The sequence below is a fragment of the Podarcis erhardii genome, assembly GCF_964252035.2.
Source record: "Podarcis erhardii genome assembly, chromosome: 10".
Lineage (NCBI taxonomy): Eukaryota > Metazoa > Chordata > Lepidosauria > Squamata > Lacertidae > Podarcis > Podarcis erhardii.
The window spans coordinates 19,714,716-19,734,492 of record NC_138500.1 but is presented as its reverse complement, the minus strand read 5'-3'; the positions used below and the strand labels follow the sequence as shown (position 1 = coordinate 19,734,492).

General features: G+C 46.1%; 2 protein-coding genes across 2 annotated transcripts in view; both read right to left on the bottom strand.

Moving 5' to 3' along the window:
- Positions 1-19,777, bottom strand: part of LOC309351338 (sodium- and chloride-dependent GABA transporter 1-like) — a 56,216-nt gene that overhangs the window by 28,286 nt on the left and 8,153 nt on the right. Inside the window, exons 2-8 of the mRNA XM_081878930.1 lie at positions 14,277-14,613; positions 7,516-7,647; positions 5,884-5,984; positions 4,269-4,378; positions 2,947-3,079; positions 1,618-1,752; positions 514-617 (exon numbers count right to left, since the gene is read on the bottom strand). Of these exons, the coding sequence (XP_081735056.1) occupies positions 514-617; positions 1,618-1,752; positions 2,947-3,079; positions 4,269-4,378; positions 5,884-5,984; positions 7,516-7,647; positions 14,277-14,520 (959 nt within the window). The 5' untranslated portion in view covers positions 14,521-14,613. The remainder of the gene's footprint in view (positions 1-513; positions 618-1,617; positions 1,753-2,946; positions 3,080-4,268; positions 4,379-5,883; positions 5,985-7,515; positions 7,648-14,276; positions 14,614-19,777) is intronic.
- LOC309351334 (sodium- and chloride-dependent betaine transporter-like) overlaps positions 1,555-19,777 on the bottom strand; it is a 91,645-nt gene continuing 73,422 nt past the window's right edge. Inside the window, exon 16 of the transcript XR_014160798.1 lies at positions 1,555-1,566. The gene's annotated coding sequence lies outside the window, so the exon portion shown is untranslated. The remainder of the gene's footprint in view (positions 1,567-19,777) is intronic.

Here is a 19,777-nt window from a genome sequence, read left to right as displayed (position 1 = left end):
CATATCTGAAGGAACATCTGATGCTCAGTGGCCCTGAGAAAGGTTCCTCATAATGGAAAGATTGTGTCAGGGAAAAACGTAAGTGTTTGGGAGTGACTGGCACAGAGAAGACAGGACCAGATAGAAATTGTTATACAACTTTTGCTAATGAACCAAGTACGGTGATAGTGATGGGTTTTAAAACACTTACTGATATGGGAATGTTCTTATATAGCAGTCTGCTGCCTGTGTTGGGCAGATTGTGTGCCGCTGAACGATCATCAGTCAGGAAATACAGTCAGGGGAAATAAACCTTGGTTCAAATCTCACCTCAACCATGAGATGGCTAGGGTGGCCTTGACTTTCTTTTACCCTCACCCTGCCTCATCTGCAATATGGGATTAAAAACAACAGCTGGGATTGCAATGAATGAATTCACGTGAAGTGCTTTCCACACCTACAAATGTGGTATTAAACGCTTTTGAAAAAGCATCATTGGAATTATTATTGAACATAAATGTATACATGACAAACCTGTAAACGTTGTTGTGAAATGTGTTATAGCTTCCCAAGGCAATCAGAGACCCCAACCCCAGACCATAGGAAAAAAAGATCTGTGTGGCTGCATCCATCCAGACCTACAAAAGGAAGAAGATGGTTTAAAATCCTATAAGGGGAGCATCGTCTAGAAAGGGATTAGATGTACCATTGTCTAGAACCTTGAAGAGTGCCTGCCTGTCAGTGTGTAGATAATACCATGGTAGGGAACATCTAATGAAGCTGTACGTTGGGTGACAGACAAAACAAAGTCCTCATTCACAAAGCATGGAGTTAGACTATGCAACTGGCTCCCACGGGATGGCCACCAACGTGGAGCACTGGGACAATTTCATGGAGGAGAAGCTTATCAACAGCTACTAGCCTGGATGGCTATATTCCGCCTCCACAGTTGAAGGCAAAATGCTTCTAAATACCAGTTTCTGGAAACTGCAGAAAGCGACAGTGCTCTTGTATTTTGTTCCTGCTTGTGGGTTTCCCATAGGCATCTGGTTGGACACTGTGAAAACAGGATGCTGAATCCAGCAAGCTCATCTCATGTTCTTAGGCAGAGCAATGGTTTAACACTTGGATGGGAGATTCCCTTAGTGTTGTGTACCTGATACTTTTAATAGGAGATGCCAGCAGGGATTGGCCCTCAGACCTTCTTCATGAAAAGCACATGTTCCACCACTGCACTGTGTTCCTTCCCACATAAGAAGAGCTCTGTGGGACTGGCCCAAAGATCTACATTTTGTTTCCGACAGGAGCTAAACGGAAGCCTCTGGTGAGCTCTCAAGCAGGGTATGAAGGCAACCACTGTCCCTTGTTAATGGATTGTCTGTTTTGTGATGTTGGGGTGGAGCAGCTGGCCTGCGGCAACATCTTCAGCATTCTCCACATGGCAGATATCAAGCAAGAAGTGGTCCTGTGTCATGATGCACCAGGGCATTTATAAGACGTTCTTTGGGAAGCATTGATCTAAATGATTCAATTCCTATTTCCATTTTAGATTCTAGGAACTTGCCGGGAGAACAGGCTGTTTATTGTCTGCAGCAGTAATTAGTTCCCCTGTCGCACGGATCAGATGAAAATACAAACCTCAGACTTGGAGAGTTTGCTGAAATCGGGCGTGATGTAAAAGAGGATTCCCTCCTTGGCTCCTGGCAAGGTGACTCCACGAAAGAACAGGATAAAGAGCATGAAGTAAGGGTACGTGGCGGAGAAGTAGACAACCTACAGGCAAGAAGAACAGAGAGAAAGGTTTTGGAAGCTGCTGTTAAATGTTAAAACTGAATCTAGTTTACCCGCACCACACTCCAAAAAGGTATCCCAAAATTAGGATGGGGGAAGAAATATACAGACGTCAGATTCTAAAGCAGATTCAGTTGTTAGTAATTATGGGATGCAAACTGCCTGCTAACATACAGTGGCAGTTGAATATTTGACAGTATTCAATATGCAGTGTTCAGCATGTGATAATACCTAGCAGCTGACCTGCAGTAACAATAAGTATTTGACAACATCTGATATATAGCAATATTTGAATTTTTTGAGAGAGCAGATTTACAGTGGCAGTCAATATTTGATAACATCTGGCAGGTAGATGTTGGTATGTGGCAGTTTCTGGCAACAGACATTCAACATCAGTTAGCATCAGGATGCAAATTTCCAACAGAAGGAATTGTTGTTGTTTGCTTGCTGGTTTGCATGTTTCTAAATTTTGCATGTTGTATTTTGCATTCAAATTTCATCACCAAAAGCTTACTTAAAAATTTCCAGGTTTCAAAATGGTTGTGAAACTTCATTTCACATCCATTTACAACATGCCAAGCAGTCATTAAATCAAGTCACAGATCTCTCAGGTTCAAAAAGTGACTCATGCTAAGAACTCAGAACTAGAACCCAACAACCCCTGGACAGCCACACGTGCCCCATTTCTGCTTTGGCAATTTTAAAAGCTTAAATTTAGTCTTAAAACTCCTCAGCTTGTTCAGTTTAGGGGAGTTGGAAAATGTTCCAACAAGAAATCCGTGCTCACATTTGCTATTGTATTGTGTATTTAACTTGATTCTATCCAGTTTTTAAGGTAACTTTATCACAGTATAAATGCAATAACGACAATTAAAAAATGCAAACTGCTTAGAGATTTTTTTATTATAATTATTATTTTATATATATATATATATATATATATATATATATATATATATATGGAAAAGTAACCATTGTTAAAGCTGTGGCTGGGGATGGTTAAGGTCAAAACTGGATTGCACTAACATCTATTTAAGGTAGAAACCTTCATTATAGGCACTCAGGCAAATAAAAAATATTTAAAAACCCTGGAGCACATTTTAGTTTCAAGATAAAGAAATGAATGCAGCAATCAAAGGTACAGTAGTATTGGATAACACAAGGAGCATGAAGTACCTTTCCGGTCCACTCAACACCTTTCCATATGGAGAAATAGACCAGAACCCAGGCCAACGCCAGAGTGCCAGCCAAAGGCCAGCGGATATTACCCGGTTCCCCCAGGCCTCCGGAGATTTGGTGCATATTTCTCCTGCAAGAAAACGGGGAGAAAATAAGAACAACTGAGATCCAGAGAGACTGAATGACTAGATTCCCCAGAGGCTGAGAGTCATTTGCAATGGTGACTGATGTCCATTGGGGATGGTGGGAAGGGCAGCTAATGGTAAATGAAGCCAGCTGTGGGTAGAGTCAGGGGCAACAGCAGGCTGAGCTAACCCAAGACAAACTGGCATGCTTTCTTTTTAAGGGGAGAGGGGAAACAATTCAGTGGGTCTAGTTTCACATGTACCTGACTCTGTCAGATGGGATGCCAAGAGGTATGAAGGGGAGAAAACGAACTGTCTGGGCAAAGGTGACAGCAGCCTTTAGGATTCATTTAGGGGTCCAATGAAAGACCTTTTTTTCCCCTGGTCCAGAAGAGAGCAAGGGGAGCACAGAAAGATGGCCTCTCAATCCCAGACAATGTTGGATGCTGCGGCTTAACTTAGTTCCATTTCAATCCAGTTTCAAGTCTGGTTTGGAGAAGCCAGTCTAGGGATCCACTGGAAGGGCTGCTGGTTCTCTTTTGTCCTTCACTTAGCCAGTCAAGTAAAAGAAAAAATCAAAGATGGAACTCCATGCTATACAGGCAGTGCAATGGAGCAGATGCCCAAGATGACTCTGCCCTGAGCTGGTCCATTATGGAGGTGTGTTGACAGGAAGCTTGCTGGTCCCCATCAACCCAAATTGAGGGAGGGGTAAAGCTGTGAGATCCATCCCACCTGCACTTGTTGGCCAAGGATGAGGAACAAGACCATGCCTTGCTCCAGGCAGAGGTTAGCTCATGACAACACCAAACCGTCTCCAAAGCAGAGGTTGGGGAGGGGAAGGAGAACACCAACCAAATATTAAGTAGAACAATAAGAATGCCTATATTCAGCATTTCGATGCTCTCCTCCTTTTTCGCAACACAAATAATGTGTTTAAATATGAGTGATGTAAGGGCAGGTGCTGTAACCTTCCTACACTTTGACTTCACCCCTGAAGGTGGACTCTCCCATTGTCTCCCAAGACAGACAGATGCCAACAACAACAACAACAACATAAGGGTACTTCTACAGAAGGTGAATGAGAAAGTCCCACCACCCTTTTCATCCCTCCCTCCTTCCTTCTCACCCCAGCCCCTGCACTGACGAGATGACCCCAATGATGGCAAAACCTGACTTAGGCTGGTGACGTACTCCCAGAACTCCGTCACAGCGCTGGTCAGGTTGGTGGTGTCATTGAGGGAGTAGTTGGAAAAGCATTGGTCTGTGTTCCAGGCATTTCCACAGCTCTGCCATGGCAGGTCCTGAGTGGGAAAAGGTCAGCAGAGAGGTTGACGGTCAGCTTCATCTGTTGAATTTCTGACTGTGGTGCAGCTGTCAAGTGCACAGGAGGCTTGAGGTTGTCAAAGGGTGGGCAACCCAATTTCCTGCTGCTTGTGCCAGCAAAATGGTTCAGGAGAAGGCGGCAGGTGGGCAAACAGAGGCGCAAGAGATTCTCCCGTAATATAAGCTATTGTACCATTGTAAAACTGTCACTACCCATTCTGGGCTCAGGAGAGGGCAAAGTCCCGATCTAAAGTTCTGTTTTGGAAATCCTCCAAAGCCCCGACAATGTAATCTGTACAAATGACTAGGCGGCATTTTAGTGACAAGAGCAGAAGTTGCAGGTGTCTGGTTTGCTCTGGGGACTATCGACATATGGCTCTGAAGTGGCTCAACAATACAAATATTTTGGCAAGATGTTTCACTGGTGTTTGTGGAACACAGTCAAACAAAAGCCCTAAAGTGGACAGAAGCCCAAGATACACACACAGCCTCTTAGCAGCTGTGTGTCTAAATAAAGTGGAATCCCAGGGCGCAATAAGCACAGATGCTTTGTATGTCTATTGATTGCTTGGAGAGTCATCTTTCAAAGGAGCCTTTTACGTTGATCAGAATGGCTTCACTGCCATGAAATGCGTTGTGGAGAAAGAACCCAACAAACCCTGGTCATCACCCCCCTGAAATACTTCAGAAATAAGGTGTTAGAAGTCAATATGGTTACTGTTTTGCTCTTTCCTGTTTTCTATATGTGCCATATATTTAACTCAATGTACACTACAACTAAGTCTTTTGTTCTTAACAGGTCTGTGACTGCATTACAGTGGTACCTCTGGTTACATACTTAATCCGTTCAGGAGGTCCGTTCTTAACCTGAAACTGTTCTTAACGTGAAGCACCACTTTAGCTAATGGGGCCTCCTCCTGCTGCTGCATCGCCGGAGCACGATTTCTGTTCTCATCCTGAAGCAAAGTTCTTAACCCGAGGTACTATTTCTGGGTTAGCGGAGTCTGTAACCTGAAGCATATTTAACCCGAGGTACCACTGTATAACATTTGCACTAGCAATTCCTTGTTCCACACCAAAGAATGATAGCATAGCGAGCAGGGTGGTGGTGGTGGTGGTCAGACTCCCAGTATTCCCATCTATTTCACTCCTACCTTCTTGCACTGAGCCAAGAAGCCTCTCCGTGACCAAGAACCTCACATTACCAGGGTTCCAGATCAAGCCTCTCTGTCTGCCCCATTCCACACCACACCCATTCTCTCCAGGCAATGCCCTTCACTGCCCCAGCTTCCCACGCACCCCTTGAGTGTTTTTGCCCATCTGGAATGCATCCTTCAACTCTGATAATGTCCCTTATAATGCCTGGGAGGTGGATAGAGCACGATGAATGACTATGGAATAACTAGTGTGCTGTGCAAAGGTGGAATTTGCATACATTGCTCCATCCATGTGCTTCACCAAAGAGAGGATGGCAGAAACTCACCACGGTGAAAGAGTTGAAGAGATAATACAGTGCCCAGGAAATAATGACAATGTAATAGATATTCAGCCAGAACGAGAGAACCACTGCAGCCAGGCCCACTCCTAAGAGACAAGAAATATAGTATATTGAGAAGCTGTCGTGTCAAAGCTGACATGGGTAGGGTGTAGGGGTGGGAAAATCTGTCAATTCTGATTTATTTCAGTTTCTATTTTTCCTAGACTCAAGTTCAGTTCTACATTTCTACATCAAGTTGTGATATTTTTTTAAAAAAAGTTTTCATGAAAATTTGTCAGCGAATCACCCCTAACACATCCATTTTTTTGACAAAACATTTCTCCTAATATAATGCATGTTGACATTATTTTCACTAATGTATGCATTTTTACACACACTTTACCCCAGTATTTGGATTTTTGTACACATTATTCGGCTAGAGAACTGCATTGCAAAATTCAGAGCAGTGCAAATTTCAAAGGATGGCTGCGTTTTGATTCACATATTGTGCTGAAAAGTGTAAATTATGTAGGTTTGCCTTTAAATGTGAACTGAGTTAAATTTCTCTTTTCCCCCCCTTGTAGGGTGGTAGTGAAGAGAGCAGTGGATGGCAGTGACCTGGAAGACTTGACACTATGTTGTTGAACGGTGTGAGTTCAGGATTTTTTGTCAAAGCATAGGTAAAGGTAAAGGGACCCCTGACCATTAGGTCCAGTCGTGGACGACTCTGGGGTTGCGGCACTCATCTCGCTTTATTGGCCAAGGGAGCCGGCGTACAGCTTCCGGGTCATGTGACCAGCATGACTAAGCCGCTTCTGGAGAACCAGAGCAGCACACGGAAACACCGTTTACCTTCCCGCCAGAGCGGTACCTATTTATCTACTTGCACTTTGACGTGCTTTTGAACTGCTAGGTTAGCAGGAGCTGGAACCGAGCAACAGGAGCTCATCCCATCACGGGGATTCGAACCGGCGACCTCCTGATCAGCAACTCCTAAGCTCTATGGTTCAACCCACAGCGCCACCCGCGTCCCTTTTTTGTCAAAGCATAGGTGGCAGCAAATGATTAAAGGTACAAACAAAAGCCAGAGCCAACAAGAAGCAAGCCAAATAATTTGGTCCCCATCTTCCTCCCTGTTGAGTTCTATGAGAGCAACATCAAGTCTAGGGAAAAGGAAACTGACAGCCAGTGTTGCCAGTCCTGGACTTCTCATCTGTGGACTGGTCATAGGTAAGAAGACAGGCAGGTAGGGGCTGGCTGAGTTGCAGACTGCGGTTGTTGGATCAGTGCCCTATTTGTCCTAATGCACAAGTCTCTACTGACCAAATTCCGTTTTTTTCTGCCAGAGCCAATATTATGCAGTGGCTTTCAGGGTCTTAAAGTCTCCAGCCTCATAGGGATGCAACAAGCTGTTTGCAGTGCCCTTCGCCCAATGCTCACATCCACTGCAACTCTATGGGGAAGGGCTGTGGCTCAGTGTATGGCAACTGCTTTGCATGCAGAAGGTCCTCTGTTCAATCGCCATCATTTTCAGGTGGGTAGTCTCACCTTAGCTAGATGGGCCGATTGCCTGACAAAGCAGTTTCCGATGTTCTTGTGGCCTGTTTATTTTGCATCAATGCCATGACCTCATCGTACCTTTAAACATGGGTGCAAGTTTCCATACTCCAAGTCCACCGACGGAGGTGTATTGCCCAAGAGCTGTCTCCAGCAGGAAAAGTGGAATCCCAGCAAACACCAATGTCAGAAAATAGGGAATCAGGAAGGCACCTTGGAGGAAAAAGTGGAAAACATCTCACTGCATCTGCTTTGTTATGGCTGGTAAACCATGTGTGCATCAAGACATGCAAAAAAACTTGGTAGAAATATATATATTTCCCATTGTTAATAAGTGCTTCATTCCTTTCGGGGTAATCTGTCAGTGGTGGTCACAGCCAGAGCTAAAAATGAGTAGGACCAGAGGTTTCCCCATCATTAGGTTATAATCTCAGGGTGCACTATTAGCAGTAGAAGGTGGTGCCCATAAGGGCTAGGAGGGTGGAAGGCAGGGAGGACAACAGTAGGTGGAGCCAGAGCCCATGAAAGACTAAGCCAACTAATTTTGTGCCCACCAGCCTCCCTTCTGAGTTCTACAAGGGCAACATGGAAATTAGAGGAAGAAACTAGCACACAGTACAACCCTCCGGACTAGTTGTAAGTAAGAAGGCAGGCAGGTTGGGGGCGGGTGAGACAGTGCCCCATTTGCCCCCCAATGAACTAACCTTCCCTGACTGTTAAAGGTAAAGGTAAAGGGGCCCCTGACCATTAGGTCCAGTCGTGGCCGACTCTGGGGTTGCGGCGCTCATCTCGCTTTATTGGCCAAGGGAGGCGGCGTACAGCTTCCGGGTCATGTGGCCAGCATGACTAAGCCACTTCTGGCGAACCAGAGCAGCGCACGGAAACGCCGTTTACCTTCCCACCAGCGTGGTGCCTATTTATCTACTTGCACTTTGATGAGCTTTCAAACTACTAGGTTGGCAGGAGCAGGGACCGGGCAACAGGAGCTCACCCCGCCATGGGCATTCGAACCGATGACCTTCTGATCAGCAAGCCCTAGGCTCTGTGGTTTAACCCACAGCGCCACCCGCGTCCCTTTTCCACTGAATGTTAGTTGTTCTTATATATATTGGCAGGATCATTGGCTAGTATGATAACATCTTCTTATTTTGCTTAATTGCTTACAAGTTCTCTAACAATTTGCTTCCTCGCTAGAGCCTTTTACCCCACAGCTGAAACTTGCCTTTCCCTTCTCTATCAGCTGGAAGCAGAATGAAAGGTGTAGCTCTGTTCTGGCACCAGCCACAAACATGGACAAGCTCTTGCTGTGATTTTGATCCAAAATGAAGTCTCATTAAACAAAGATACCTTCCAATAGTAATTAAAAGTTTTCTGCTTCCTGTTGAGTATGGCAGTGGGATTATTTGCAAATAACCCATTAATTACCCCTTCAATTGCTTTTCTGAATTTCCCCTTTATGCCACCTCCTGTTCCCTGGAAGCTGGCTTGGTTGCTTAATTCCTCTCTTTTTTCTGTTCTTTTAGTGAAATAGCTCTATTTTGCTATATTAAAAAGGGGGGAAGGAGGAGAATGAGAGGAGACATAAATTGACATTAAGGGACGGCAAAAGGTGAAAAATCCATAAGTATTATTCACATTTTCTGATTTCTCCCTTCTATATCTGCCTCTCTCTGTTCATTTCAACTATATGGTGCTCTCTTAACTTAATATTTCAGGCATTTAAACAATAAAAAATAATTTTATCTTTGGTTTAAGAAAATATTTGTTGTCCAGTGATGACCAAAGGATTATTCTAATGTATATATTACCTTCTCTAAATCTATACACGAGAGATCATCATCATCATCATCATCAAAATTGACTCCCTCTCCTGACTTTGATATTAATAAGAATACTATAAAATCTTCACTATCTGTTAGTTGACAGAGTCAGTTCATGCCAGTAAAGTGTTTAACAGGGCTGTAAATGTAATAAAATCCTCCTGCAAGACAAATACTCTGTTATTAACTGCAGTCCCTGAGTGCTTCCTCCCAAATTCACTCCTGCTATTTCCCATCCCTTTTAATTTTTCTTATTAGCTTTACAGCAGTGGGTGGGACAAAGACATCCCAGGAAGCTTATGGAAACTTCTCTGGTTTTTGCTTCTTCTCCTTCGAAGAAGGAAAGTGGATAAATGTCTAACATTCAGGTAGGCGGCCATGTTGGTCTGACAAGTAGAAATATATTTAAAAAATAAAAAAATTGTCCACTTCTTTGCATGCACACAAAAGCTCATACCAATAACAAACTTAGTTGGTCTCTAAGGTGCTACTGAACAATTTTTTAATTTTTAAAATAAATGTCTAACAGGTACAGTGGTGCCCCGCAAGACGAATGCCTCGCTAAACGAAAAACCCGCAAGACGAAAGGGTTTTCCGATTTTTAGCGGCTTCGCAAGACGAATTTCCCTATGGGCTTGCTTCACAAGACGAAAGCCCATAGGGAAATCTCCGGGGACAGCGGAGAAGCGCAGCGCGTCTTCTCCTCTGTTCCCGGACCTGTCCTGAAGGCTTGCGGTGAGAGGTCCGGGAACAGAGGAGAAGGCGCGCAGCGCCTCTCCTCTGTTCCCGGGGCTTGCGGTGGGAGGAGGGTTTTTCCTCCCCACCGCCAACATTCAGAAGGCTGTACTGAAGGCTGGCGGTGGGAGGAAAAGCCCTTCTCCCCCGCCAGCCTTCAGAAGAGTTCCCCGCAGGGCTCTCCAAGCTGCGGATAGCAGCCTGCTGCCCCTATCCACAGCTTGGAGAGCCCTGCGGGGAAGTCCTGCAGGGCTCCCCAAGCTGCAGATGTCTGCCCCGCGCAAGGGGCGCTCTGCTTAAGAGCGCCCCTCACGCGGGGCAGCAGGCTGCTATCCGCAGCTTGGAGAGCCCTGCGGGGAAGTCCTGCAGGGCTCCCCAAGCTGCGAATGTCTGCCCCGCGCGAGGGGCGCTCTGCTTCAGAGCGCGGGGCAGCAGGCTGCTATCCGCAGCTTGGAGAGCCCTGCGGGGAAGTCCTGCAGGGCTCCCCAAGCTGCAGATGTCTGCCCCGCGCGAGGGGCGCTCTGAAGCAGAGCGCCCCTCGCGAGGGGCAGCAGGCTGCTATCCGCAGCTTGGAGAGCCCTGCGGGGAAGTCCTGCAGGGCTCCCCAAGCTGCAGATGTCTGCCCCGCACGAGGGGCGCTCTGCTTCAGAGCGTCCCTCGCACCGGGCAGCAGGCTGCTATCCGCAGCCTAGGCAGCCCTGCAGGAACTCTTCTGAAGGCTGGCGGCGGGAGAAGGGCTTTCCCCCCCCCCAGCCTTCAGTCCTTCTCCCCCCCCCCCCAGCCTTCAGAAGAGACTGTCCCCGGACCTGGTCTGAAGGCGGTCTCCCTAGGAACGCATTAATTGATTTTCAATGCATTCCTATGGGAAACCGTGCTTCGCAAGACGAAAAACTCGCAAGAAGAAAAAACTTGTGGAACGAATTAATTTCGTCTTGCGAGGCACCACTGTATTATTAATTTAGTTCACTTCCAAATGACCTCTTTATGCAGCATTCATCCTGTTTTGTTTGCAGTCAGGTTAGATGATGTTGCACCAAGCAAGTGTTCTCTTTCACTTTCCAGGGCATTTCTCCAGGGGGGAGATTTCCGAGGGAAGCACGTTCCTTACACAAAAGCTCCAAATCAGCTCCCATTATGCCACTTGAATTTGCCAGTATATGATTGGTTGCCCTCCTGAAAATGTGACAGTCTTGAATTGCCCTTCGTTTATAATTTACATCTTGATGGAAGGCTTTGTGTGCCTGGAAATTCCTTCTGATTTGATTCTTTTTTTATTATCTTACCCTGTTTGGCTAGAAATGGAGGGCTCTGTGTGCCTAGCATAACAAAGATTCCAGTATGAAACTGGCCTTTGGAAGCGCTGAGGTAAGAAATTAGATCTGCAGCCGTTAATGCAAATGGTAACACAAATAATGATTCCTAATTAATACAGCGATGACTGCCAGTCTGGTTCTACTTATTGAGAAGAATAGAAAAAAGGCAGATGGGGGCTGGGGTTGCAACATTGTCTTTCCATTTCCATAGCACTATTTGCAAGTTGTGAACCAAGCTATCCAGACTCTCAGGAACTTCACATTGTTTGCAAAAATGTGGCCATGTCCACCGTTTGAAATCTCAATCTTTTCTGTTAACTGGAAGTTCAACTGGCCTGTTTTTGCACAACAGCCTTTATTCCCACTTAAAGATTCTTCTTTCAGCCTTGTACAGTGGTACCTCGGGTTACATACACTTCAGGTTACATACGCTTCAGGTTACAGACTCCGCTAACCCAGAAATAGTGCTTCAGGTTAAGAACTTTGCCTCAGGATGAGAACAGAAATCGTGCTCCAGAGGTGTAGCAGCAGCAGAAGTCCCCATTAGCTAAAGTGGTGCTTCAGGTTAAGAACAGTTTCAGGTTAAGAACGGACCTCCAGAACGAATTAAGTACTTAACCTGAAGTACCACTGTACCTGCATTTTCTACCCAGATTGCTATGGTTAAAAGAAATCTAGAGGGGGAAAATATAGTAAAACAGTAGATAAGAGTGTTGGAGCTGGACCAGAAAGAACTGGATTCAAATTGCTGCCCCTCTCTCTGGAAAGCCTAAGGGAGGCACCATAGTATTTGAACACAGAAGCAGGTCCCAGGATTAATCCCAGACATGTCCATTTGAAAAGATCAGATAGCAGGAGATAGAAGCCTCTGCCTGAGACCCTGGAGAGTCTCTGCCAGTCAGAGTATGCAGTACTAGACTAGCTGAACAAATTAGCCTTAACTGACTTAAGGAAGCTTCCTATGTTCCTATCACAGGGTAGTTCAGTTTATACAAGATGCACCAGTTTCCCTGCTGAGTTTTTGCTTCCACACAGCCATTAAAACCCACCAAAGAAGCAAAACAGCCATCTTTCAATGGCAGCCGTCTACATAGATTCAACATAGTTCTTCTGTTAGAATGCTGCTCTTGGACTTGATAATTTTATGCATTTTAAAGTTTTTTTAAAAATATTTTTGTAAGTACCTTATGAATTTTGTCAAGTAAGCAAGATAAACACTTCTCAGAAATCATAATTCCAGCAAGAGAAGCTGTGTAGCTTCCTTATAGAAACTCTAAATCACACTCACAGCACATTGCTCAGATTTACGGCAAATCCCTCTCCATACTTGCGCATTAGCTTGTGGTAGATAAAACACTTTAAAGCCAATTCGATCAACTGCTTCAGACATGACAAGAAAACTCATGACTGCTGCAGTGTTTTCTTCTGCGCAATCACAAAAGGGAAGGGAAAGGGATGCCCTCTAGGTCGGGAATGGCTCTAGGCTGGCTAGTTATGCCATCAACAAGAAAGAAAAAATGCATCACCAGACGAAGACAAAGCAAGGTGCTGAATTGAATATGTTAACTTTGCATGTGTAGATGCAAATTCATAAATACTCACTATAGCTTGAATCGAAGCACAAAACATTTGCCATAGTAGTGAAGAAGGTGAGCAGGTGACCTGTGTGCTTGCTCAGTCTGCTGTCTAGCTGCTAACTGTTGATGGGCAACTTCAAGGCCCCTGTCTCCTCTCCCTTCTGATGGTTCTTTAAAATGGACCGTCATATAGAGGACACCTTCAAGCAGAGGGCTGTCCTCTGTAAAGTAGGACACATGGCCACTGAATGCTGGCAACCCTAATCAGAACTGATTTAGTAACAGATGGAGAGGCAACGATATAATTAAAGTAAGTAGGCAAATTGCATTAAGAAAAATTAGGAGCAATAGAGCCTGGAACTGAGGAGACAGGTTCTTTTTCTTCAAGAGCAACCATAGAGCCTTGCTTGAGATTTTCAGTTGGGTATTGGCTTGATTGCACTTTGGAAGTCTTTTGTGCCCCTTTAAGACTGCAAGCCCCTGCACACCTCTTTGGAGGCAGATCTTGCTGTCAGTGAGAGAAACTCACTTCTGAGTAAACATATCTAGGCAAGGCCGGCTCACTCATGAGGCAAGGTGAGGTGACTGCCTCAGGCAGCAGAATGCACAGGGGCAGCAGATCCATCCTCTAAGGCAGCGGTTCTCAACCTGTGGGTCCCCAGATGTTGTTGGACTACAACTCCCATCATCCCTAGCTAGCAAGGCCACAGCTCAGGGATGATGGGAGTTGTAGTCCAACAACATCTGGGGACCCACAGGTTGAGAACTGCTGCTCTAAGGAATGCATTACTTGCTGCTGCCACTGCTGTGGTGGCAGCAACAGCTGCAGTGCGCTCCTTGGAGGCAAGATCTTCCATCTCCTCAGCAGCAAGAGCTGTCCCTACAGCAGCCTCTCAGTGAATAGGAGGTGTTGCTGGTCCCCTCCTAAGGAAGAAATGAGAGGGGTTGCCCTTTGGGGTCTCCTCTGCACCCCCTGGCATGATTCAGAGTGCCCACACCTCCGCAGTGGCCTTTGATTGCCACTTCAGCTGTTGGGTAAGTTTAATTTGATTCCCCACCTTGTTCCCAACATAGATCTTCATTCCACACCTGTTCCTGATACAGATCTTCACTCACCCCTTCTTCCACGGCTGGAATAGGGAGGCATTTTGTGGTTTGCCTCAGGCGCCAACATGTCTTGGGCCAGCCCTGCATCTAGGATTGGTTTGTAAACATTCTGAAACCGCGAGAGAGCGTGAGGCCTAGGAACAAAGGGAGCGGCTCATCACCTCCACCTTCTATCAACCGTCAAGTGAAAATATATAATTGAATAATAAATTTCAGTAGGATTATATCCTGAAATGTGGGATAGAAATGATCGTAATGAGTAAACAAAGTCTTGATCAGGTCAATCTCACCTCCTCCATTCTTGCCACAGAGATATGGGAAACGCCAAACATTGCCTAAGCCAATGGCATATCCTATGCAGGAGAGCAGGAAGTCGAATTTGCCTTTCCAAGATCCTCTGTCTGGGACCTCCTTTTTCTTCTTGCTGGCGTATTTGCTTTCTGAGTCAATGGGCTCCTCCGACTCCTCTAGGGCAGCTTCCTTCATCTCCAAAGGCGAGTTCAGCTCCACAGACGTGGTGTCGATCTTTCCCATTTCTGCTTACATTTACGTCATGGAGGAAGGGGAGGAGAGACCCTCAGAAGATCAAGACGGTTGGATCACAGTGGGCAAATTCCTCAGTGGTACCTGAAAAGTATAAGAGAAGTTATCTTTGGCAGCCAGTCAACAAGAGGGTTAAGACTTCTTGAGGCATGTTGTATGTAAAAGACAAAGTGTTTTAAACAATTGCCGGGCTTTGAACTGGATGCAAATATGTGTGTGTGTGAATACCAGCTACTGGGAATTGCAGAAGAGGCAGAGTGCTTTTGTGCACGGGCGTAGTTAGCTGCTCCAGCACCCGAAGTGGTGGGAGCGGGCCGAGCTCTGAATTGGGAAGCCGTGGTGATCCGCGCTCTGCCCAGGGTGGGGGGCGCCGTGGCGATCCGCCCAGGAAGGCACTGTGGTGAGCTGCCCATGGAGCCTGCCTGGTGGATGCAAGCCCCACACTGCCGTTTCAGGCAGCGTGGGGCCCCAAGCCACTGCGTCACTCCCAGGAGAGATGCGTGGCTCAGGTGCGCTCCAGGCCAGGCCACCCCCCCATGGTGTACCATTTTGTCACTCCCTCAGGGATGATACCCAGGGCAGGCCGCATCCCCTGCACCCCCCCTTCCTACGCCCCTACTCTTGTACTTGGGTCCTGTTTGCTGGTTTCCCACTTAAGCCAATATTGGGGGGGGGGGTGTTGCAGAATGTCAAAGCAATTCTGCAATGGATTGCAAATAAGGAAGGCTCCCCCCAAGGTGACCCTGTTGCTGTGGTTTAGGGAATAAAGTGACTGTCAAAGAGGTAAGATTATTTCTAAAATACACATACCTTCCACCAAAGGTAACCAAGGGCCATTGGGTGAACACACTGCTACATTTAATAATAATAATAATAATAATAATAATAATAATAATAATAATAATAATATTTTTTTATTTATACCCCGCCCTCCCCAGCCAAGGCCGGGCTCAGAGCCCGGAAACTCTTGTTTTTTACTATTATTATTTTCACCTACACAATTTTGATATGGCAGACTAGAGAAGCACCATATTAGTTGCAAGAAACCAACTTGCTTAAGAACACCAAAGGAAATCACAGTCAAAGAATTTCCTCCCCAAAAAATACCCTGCGTCACCTATGATTTATAGCAGGAGCTCTAGGCCTACAGCCCTGAAACCATTTACCAAGCCAGTAAATTTCATTTAAATCTACGCCCAAGGTAATGACTCAGTAAATCTTCCAATATGTTTCTCCCCTGTCTGCCTGACTGGGTTGAAATAAGATTGCCATTTATTGGGGTTAGATGAAGACAACCTGATGAATGGTCAAACACTGTGCTGCCAGCCCTGCTGAGCAAGAAGAGCTAGTAATAGCCCATCATGTCTCAGAAATACCTTCCTCTCTACATCTAGTGACAAATACTTTCTCAAAACCTTTCTCTTATTAACTGAGAGCAGCTCACCTATCCAAACTGGGTCAAGAGTAGGGATGTAAGAAGGCATCATTTTCTGTTCTGCCCTCTAGTCATTCCATGCAGCTCTGTTTCCGTTCTGCTGCAGTTGGTCTTCCACCCAAAACGACGCTATCCATCACACTGCCTTCCTTATGGTGAAATTCCATAACGTATGCGATTAACTGGGCAAGTTACATTGACATTATGTTATCCCATCCCCTTAATTTCATTTTTCAATAGGTTTGTATTGTTTTATTGGTTGTTGTTTGCTATGTAATCCAATTTTTCCCATTTGTGGACTGAAAGCAGTAACAATGGCAAATAGCAATTGTGTTTGCTGGATGGATTCCTGTTCCAGATGTGAGCCAAGTAAGCAAACATCCCACTGGAGCTGACACAGTTCCTGCTATCACAGGGGGCATCTAGTGGCGCTGCTACAGCCACCAGCCTCCCCCACATGTGAACTCATGGGCTCATCTGGCTAAAATGGTACTGTAACCATCCCATTACAGACCTACAGTTACCAGGTAAGCCTGCTTGTATGTGGGGGGTGGGGACATGGTTGGTGACTGCATTCAGTATCACTGCTAGGCTCCCTCCAAGTTGTGGTAGATGCTAAGGGGGTGTCCAGTTGGATCTTGGGGGGTCACTTAGGGCAGCTTGCCCAGGTTCGCTTAAAAAATATGGTGCTGGTCCAGATTTTGCTCCTCACTGTTATTCAGAAGAGTGTGCTCACTTTCCTATCTCAGTGTGAACAGCAGAGGAATTAATGAGTGCTTATTAACTTGAAGCATTCATGAGAATTCCTCTTCTTTACTATGAGCTGAATAATTTAACTCGCATTTTAGCTTTTATGCAACATAATGGGAATGCACGTTTTGCCTCTTCCAACAATGATCTTTAATGGCTTATCTGTTTCAGAAAAGCTGCTGTTCATTGCACGAAAGTCTTAATAGTATTTTTATTATTACTATTTCTCCTCTGCTTGTTTGCATTGGGCGAACATTATCCCAGCAAATATGACTGCCAATGCTTTTCATCTCAGCAGCATAATGTGTTTAATTTGCTGGATATAAGGAGGGACTCCAATTTGGTCTTTGAAATCAAAAGCTAACAAACCTTACAGTAAGCTAAGCCTTGCATGGGAGGGCCTTCGCCACCAGTTTCTCAAGCCTACCCTCCAAGTGTCCTGATTTTCCAGGGACAGTCCTGGAATTATAATAATAATAAAAAATTATTTATATCCCACCCTCCCCAGCCGAAGCCGGGCTCAGAGCGGCTAACAACAGTAAAATAATACAGCAGTCTAAAATCAATTCATTATAAAATCAGTTCAAATCAAATTAATGGCAACCATTGGGCTAGAGTTCTGTGAGGATTACCAAAGGAGGGGGTCAGGCTGTGCCTTGGCCAAAGGCCTGATGGAACAGCTCTGTCTTGCAGGCCCTGTGGAAAGATGTCAAGTCTTGCAGGGCCCCAGTCTCTTGTGACAGAGCGTTCCACCAGATCGGAGCCACAGCCGAAAAAGCCCTGGCTCTGGTTGAAGCCAGCCTAACCTCCCTGTGGCCTGGGACTTCCAAGATGTTTTTGTTTGATGACCGTAAGGTCCTCCGTGGGACATACCAGGAGAGGCGGTCCTGTAGGTATGGGGGTCCTAGGCCATATAGGGCTTTAAAGATTAAAACCAGCACCTTAAACCTGATCCTGTACTCCACCAGGGGCCAGTGCAGCTGGTATAGCACTGGGTGAATTGTGATCCTGCAGCGAGGACCCCGAAGGAGTCTCGCCGTGGCATTCTGCACAGCTGCTGATTTGATCCTGGAATGTCCCTATTTCCTCTGCCAGTGCCAGTGCCAAGCTCGGGGAGGAGAGTGAACTGGCACTTGCCCTGAGTGGTGGCCGCGGTAATGAGAGAGTATCCCATTGCCTCTCCATGGCTGCCACTGCCGGCCTCCTCCCTTGGATGGCTCATGGAACTGCTGAAGAGCAAGTGAGGGGAAGAGGCTGCCATTGCCAAGACCCAACCCCCTGCGATGTGCTGGCTCTGAGGGGCAGGCAGAGGGCAGGGCCACCCTGGGTGGGGAGAAAGGGGGAGCAAAGTGGAGAGCAAGGAGTCTTGATTTTTATTATTTTTTTAAAAGAATGCTTTGTGTGTTGTTAAGTTGTGGGCGAACCTATCAGACGACACAGCGATTCTTCCAAAGAAGCTCTTTATTTGTAAGCTGGAACAGAACTTACTGAGGAGCTCAGTCAGCCTGCTTATATAGAGCTCCAGAACAATTGTAACTGTTGCAACTTCTAAAACTTTCAATCCTTCATTTGCATAACTATCTACAGTATCCCCCTGTTGGCCCAGGGTGAGAACATCAGTACATAACATGTGTCTCTGTCTAATGTTGCCCCTTTCTAAAATTTAGCTATTGGTGTGTCTTTTTGTAAATCTACCAAAGTGTGTGTGTGTGTGTGTGTGTGTGTGTGTGTATATATAAAATGGGATCAAGGGGTTTTCTCAGGACAGTGGAGAGTGTGTCCCAGTGGTGTTGTGGTGGCAGCACTTGCCCTTCTTCTGATAGGAAATGCTCTGTGAAGGGGGGGGGGACAAGAATGGGAGGTCAAGGAGGGTCAGTGGGAGGAGGCATGAGAAATGTCCCAATTTTCATCTGAGGAATGTTGAAAAGTATCCTCAAGTATTCTACCTGCTGAAGGCTGACAAACAGCACTGCTTGAACATGAGAGGTCAGGCTGTGTACAACAGAAACATATACACCAGGGATGGGGAACGAGGGAGCCAAATACTGTATTTTTCGCTCTATAGAACACTGACCATAGGACGCACCTTATTTTAGAGGGGGAGAACAAGAAAAAATTCTCCCCCTCTCTGCTCAGCGCCCCTTCAGGGAAGCGGCAGGAGAAACGGAGCCCCTTCCATTTCTCCTCCCGCTTAGCTGAAGGGGCGCTGTGCAGCTCTCTCTCTGCTGAAGCCAGGAGAGTCTTGCTTTCCCGGCTTCAGCAAAAGGAACCCAAAGCCTTCGGAGCACAGCGCGAGTTCCCGCTGCGCTCCAAAGGCTTCAGGCGGTGCACTGACCCCTCTCGCTCTCCAGGCTTTAGCGAAAGCAACGCGTAGCCTCCGGAGCACGGAGGGAGCGCTCCCTGTGCGCTTTGGAGGCTTCGTGTTGCTATTGCTGAAGCCAAGGAGCCTGCATTCGCCCCATAGGACACACACACATTTCCCCTTAATTTTTGGAGGGGGAAAAGTGCGTCCTATAGAGCGAAAAATACGGTATTTGACCCTGGGAACCCACACCAGGTCACACTGCCTCACTGGCCTAGCTCTGAACCTCCTTGAGTGTTTTTGCTAGGCTGAAATGGGATGCTTGCCTTGGTGCAGAATAGAGCAGGGTTTTCCCCCGAAGATTCCTGGGAACTGGAGTTCGTTCAGGGTGCTGAGAGTTGCTAGGAGAACCCTATTCCCCTTACAGAGCTACAGTTCTCAGAGTGATTTCACTGTCAATTGCCCCTTCCCAGGAAAATCTGGGAAATGGAGGTCTGTGAGGGGAATAGCTTGTCCTAACAGCTCTCTGAACCCTTAACAAACTACAGCTCCCAGGGTTCTTTGCCCAAACCCACAGCTGCTTAAAGTGGTATGATACTGCTTTAAATTTTTAGTGTAGGTGGGGCCTAAAATGCATCCAAGAGCCATTCAGAAGATTTTTTTTTTAATGTCCTTTGAATAAAATAATGCTAATAATATCAAAGGCTTCTGAAACAGAAGAGATCAAAACATGTTTTTCCCCCCTCTCTCTCTCTCCAAAG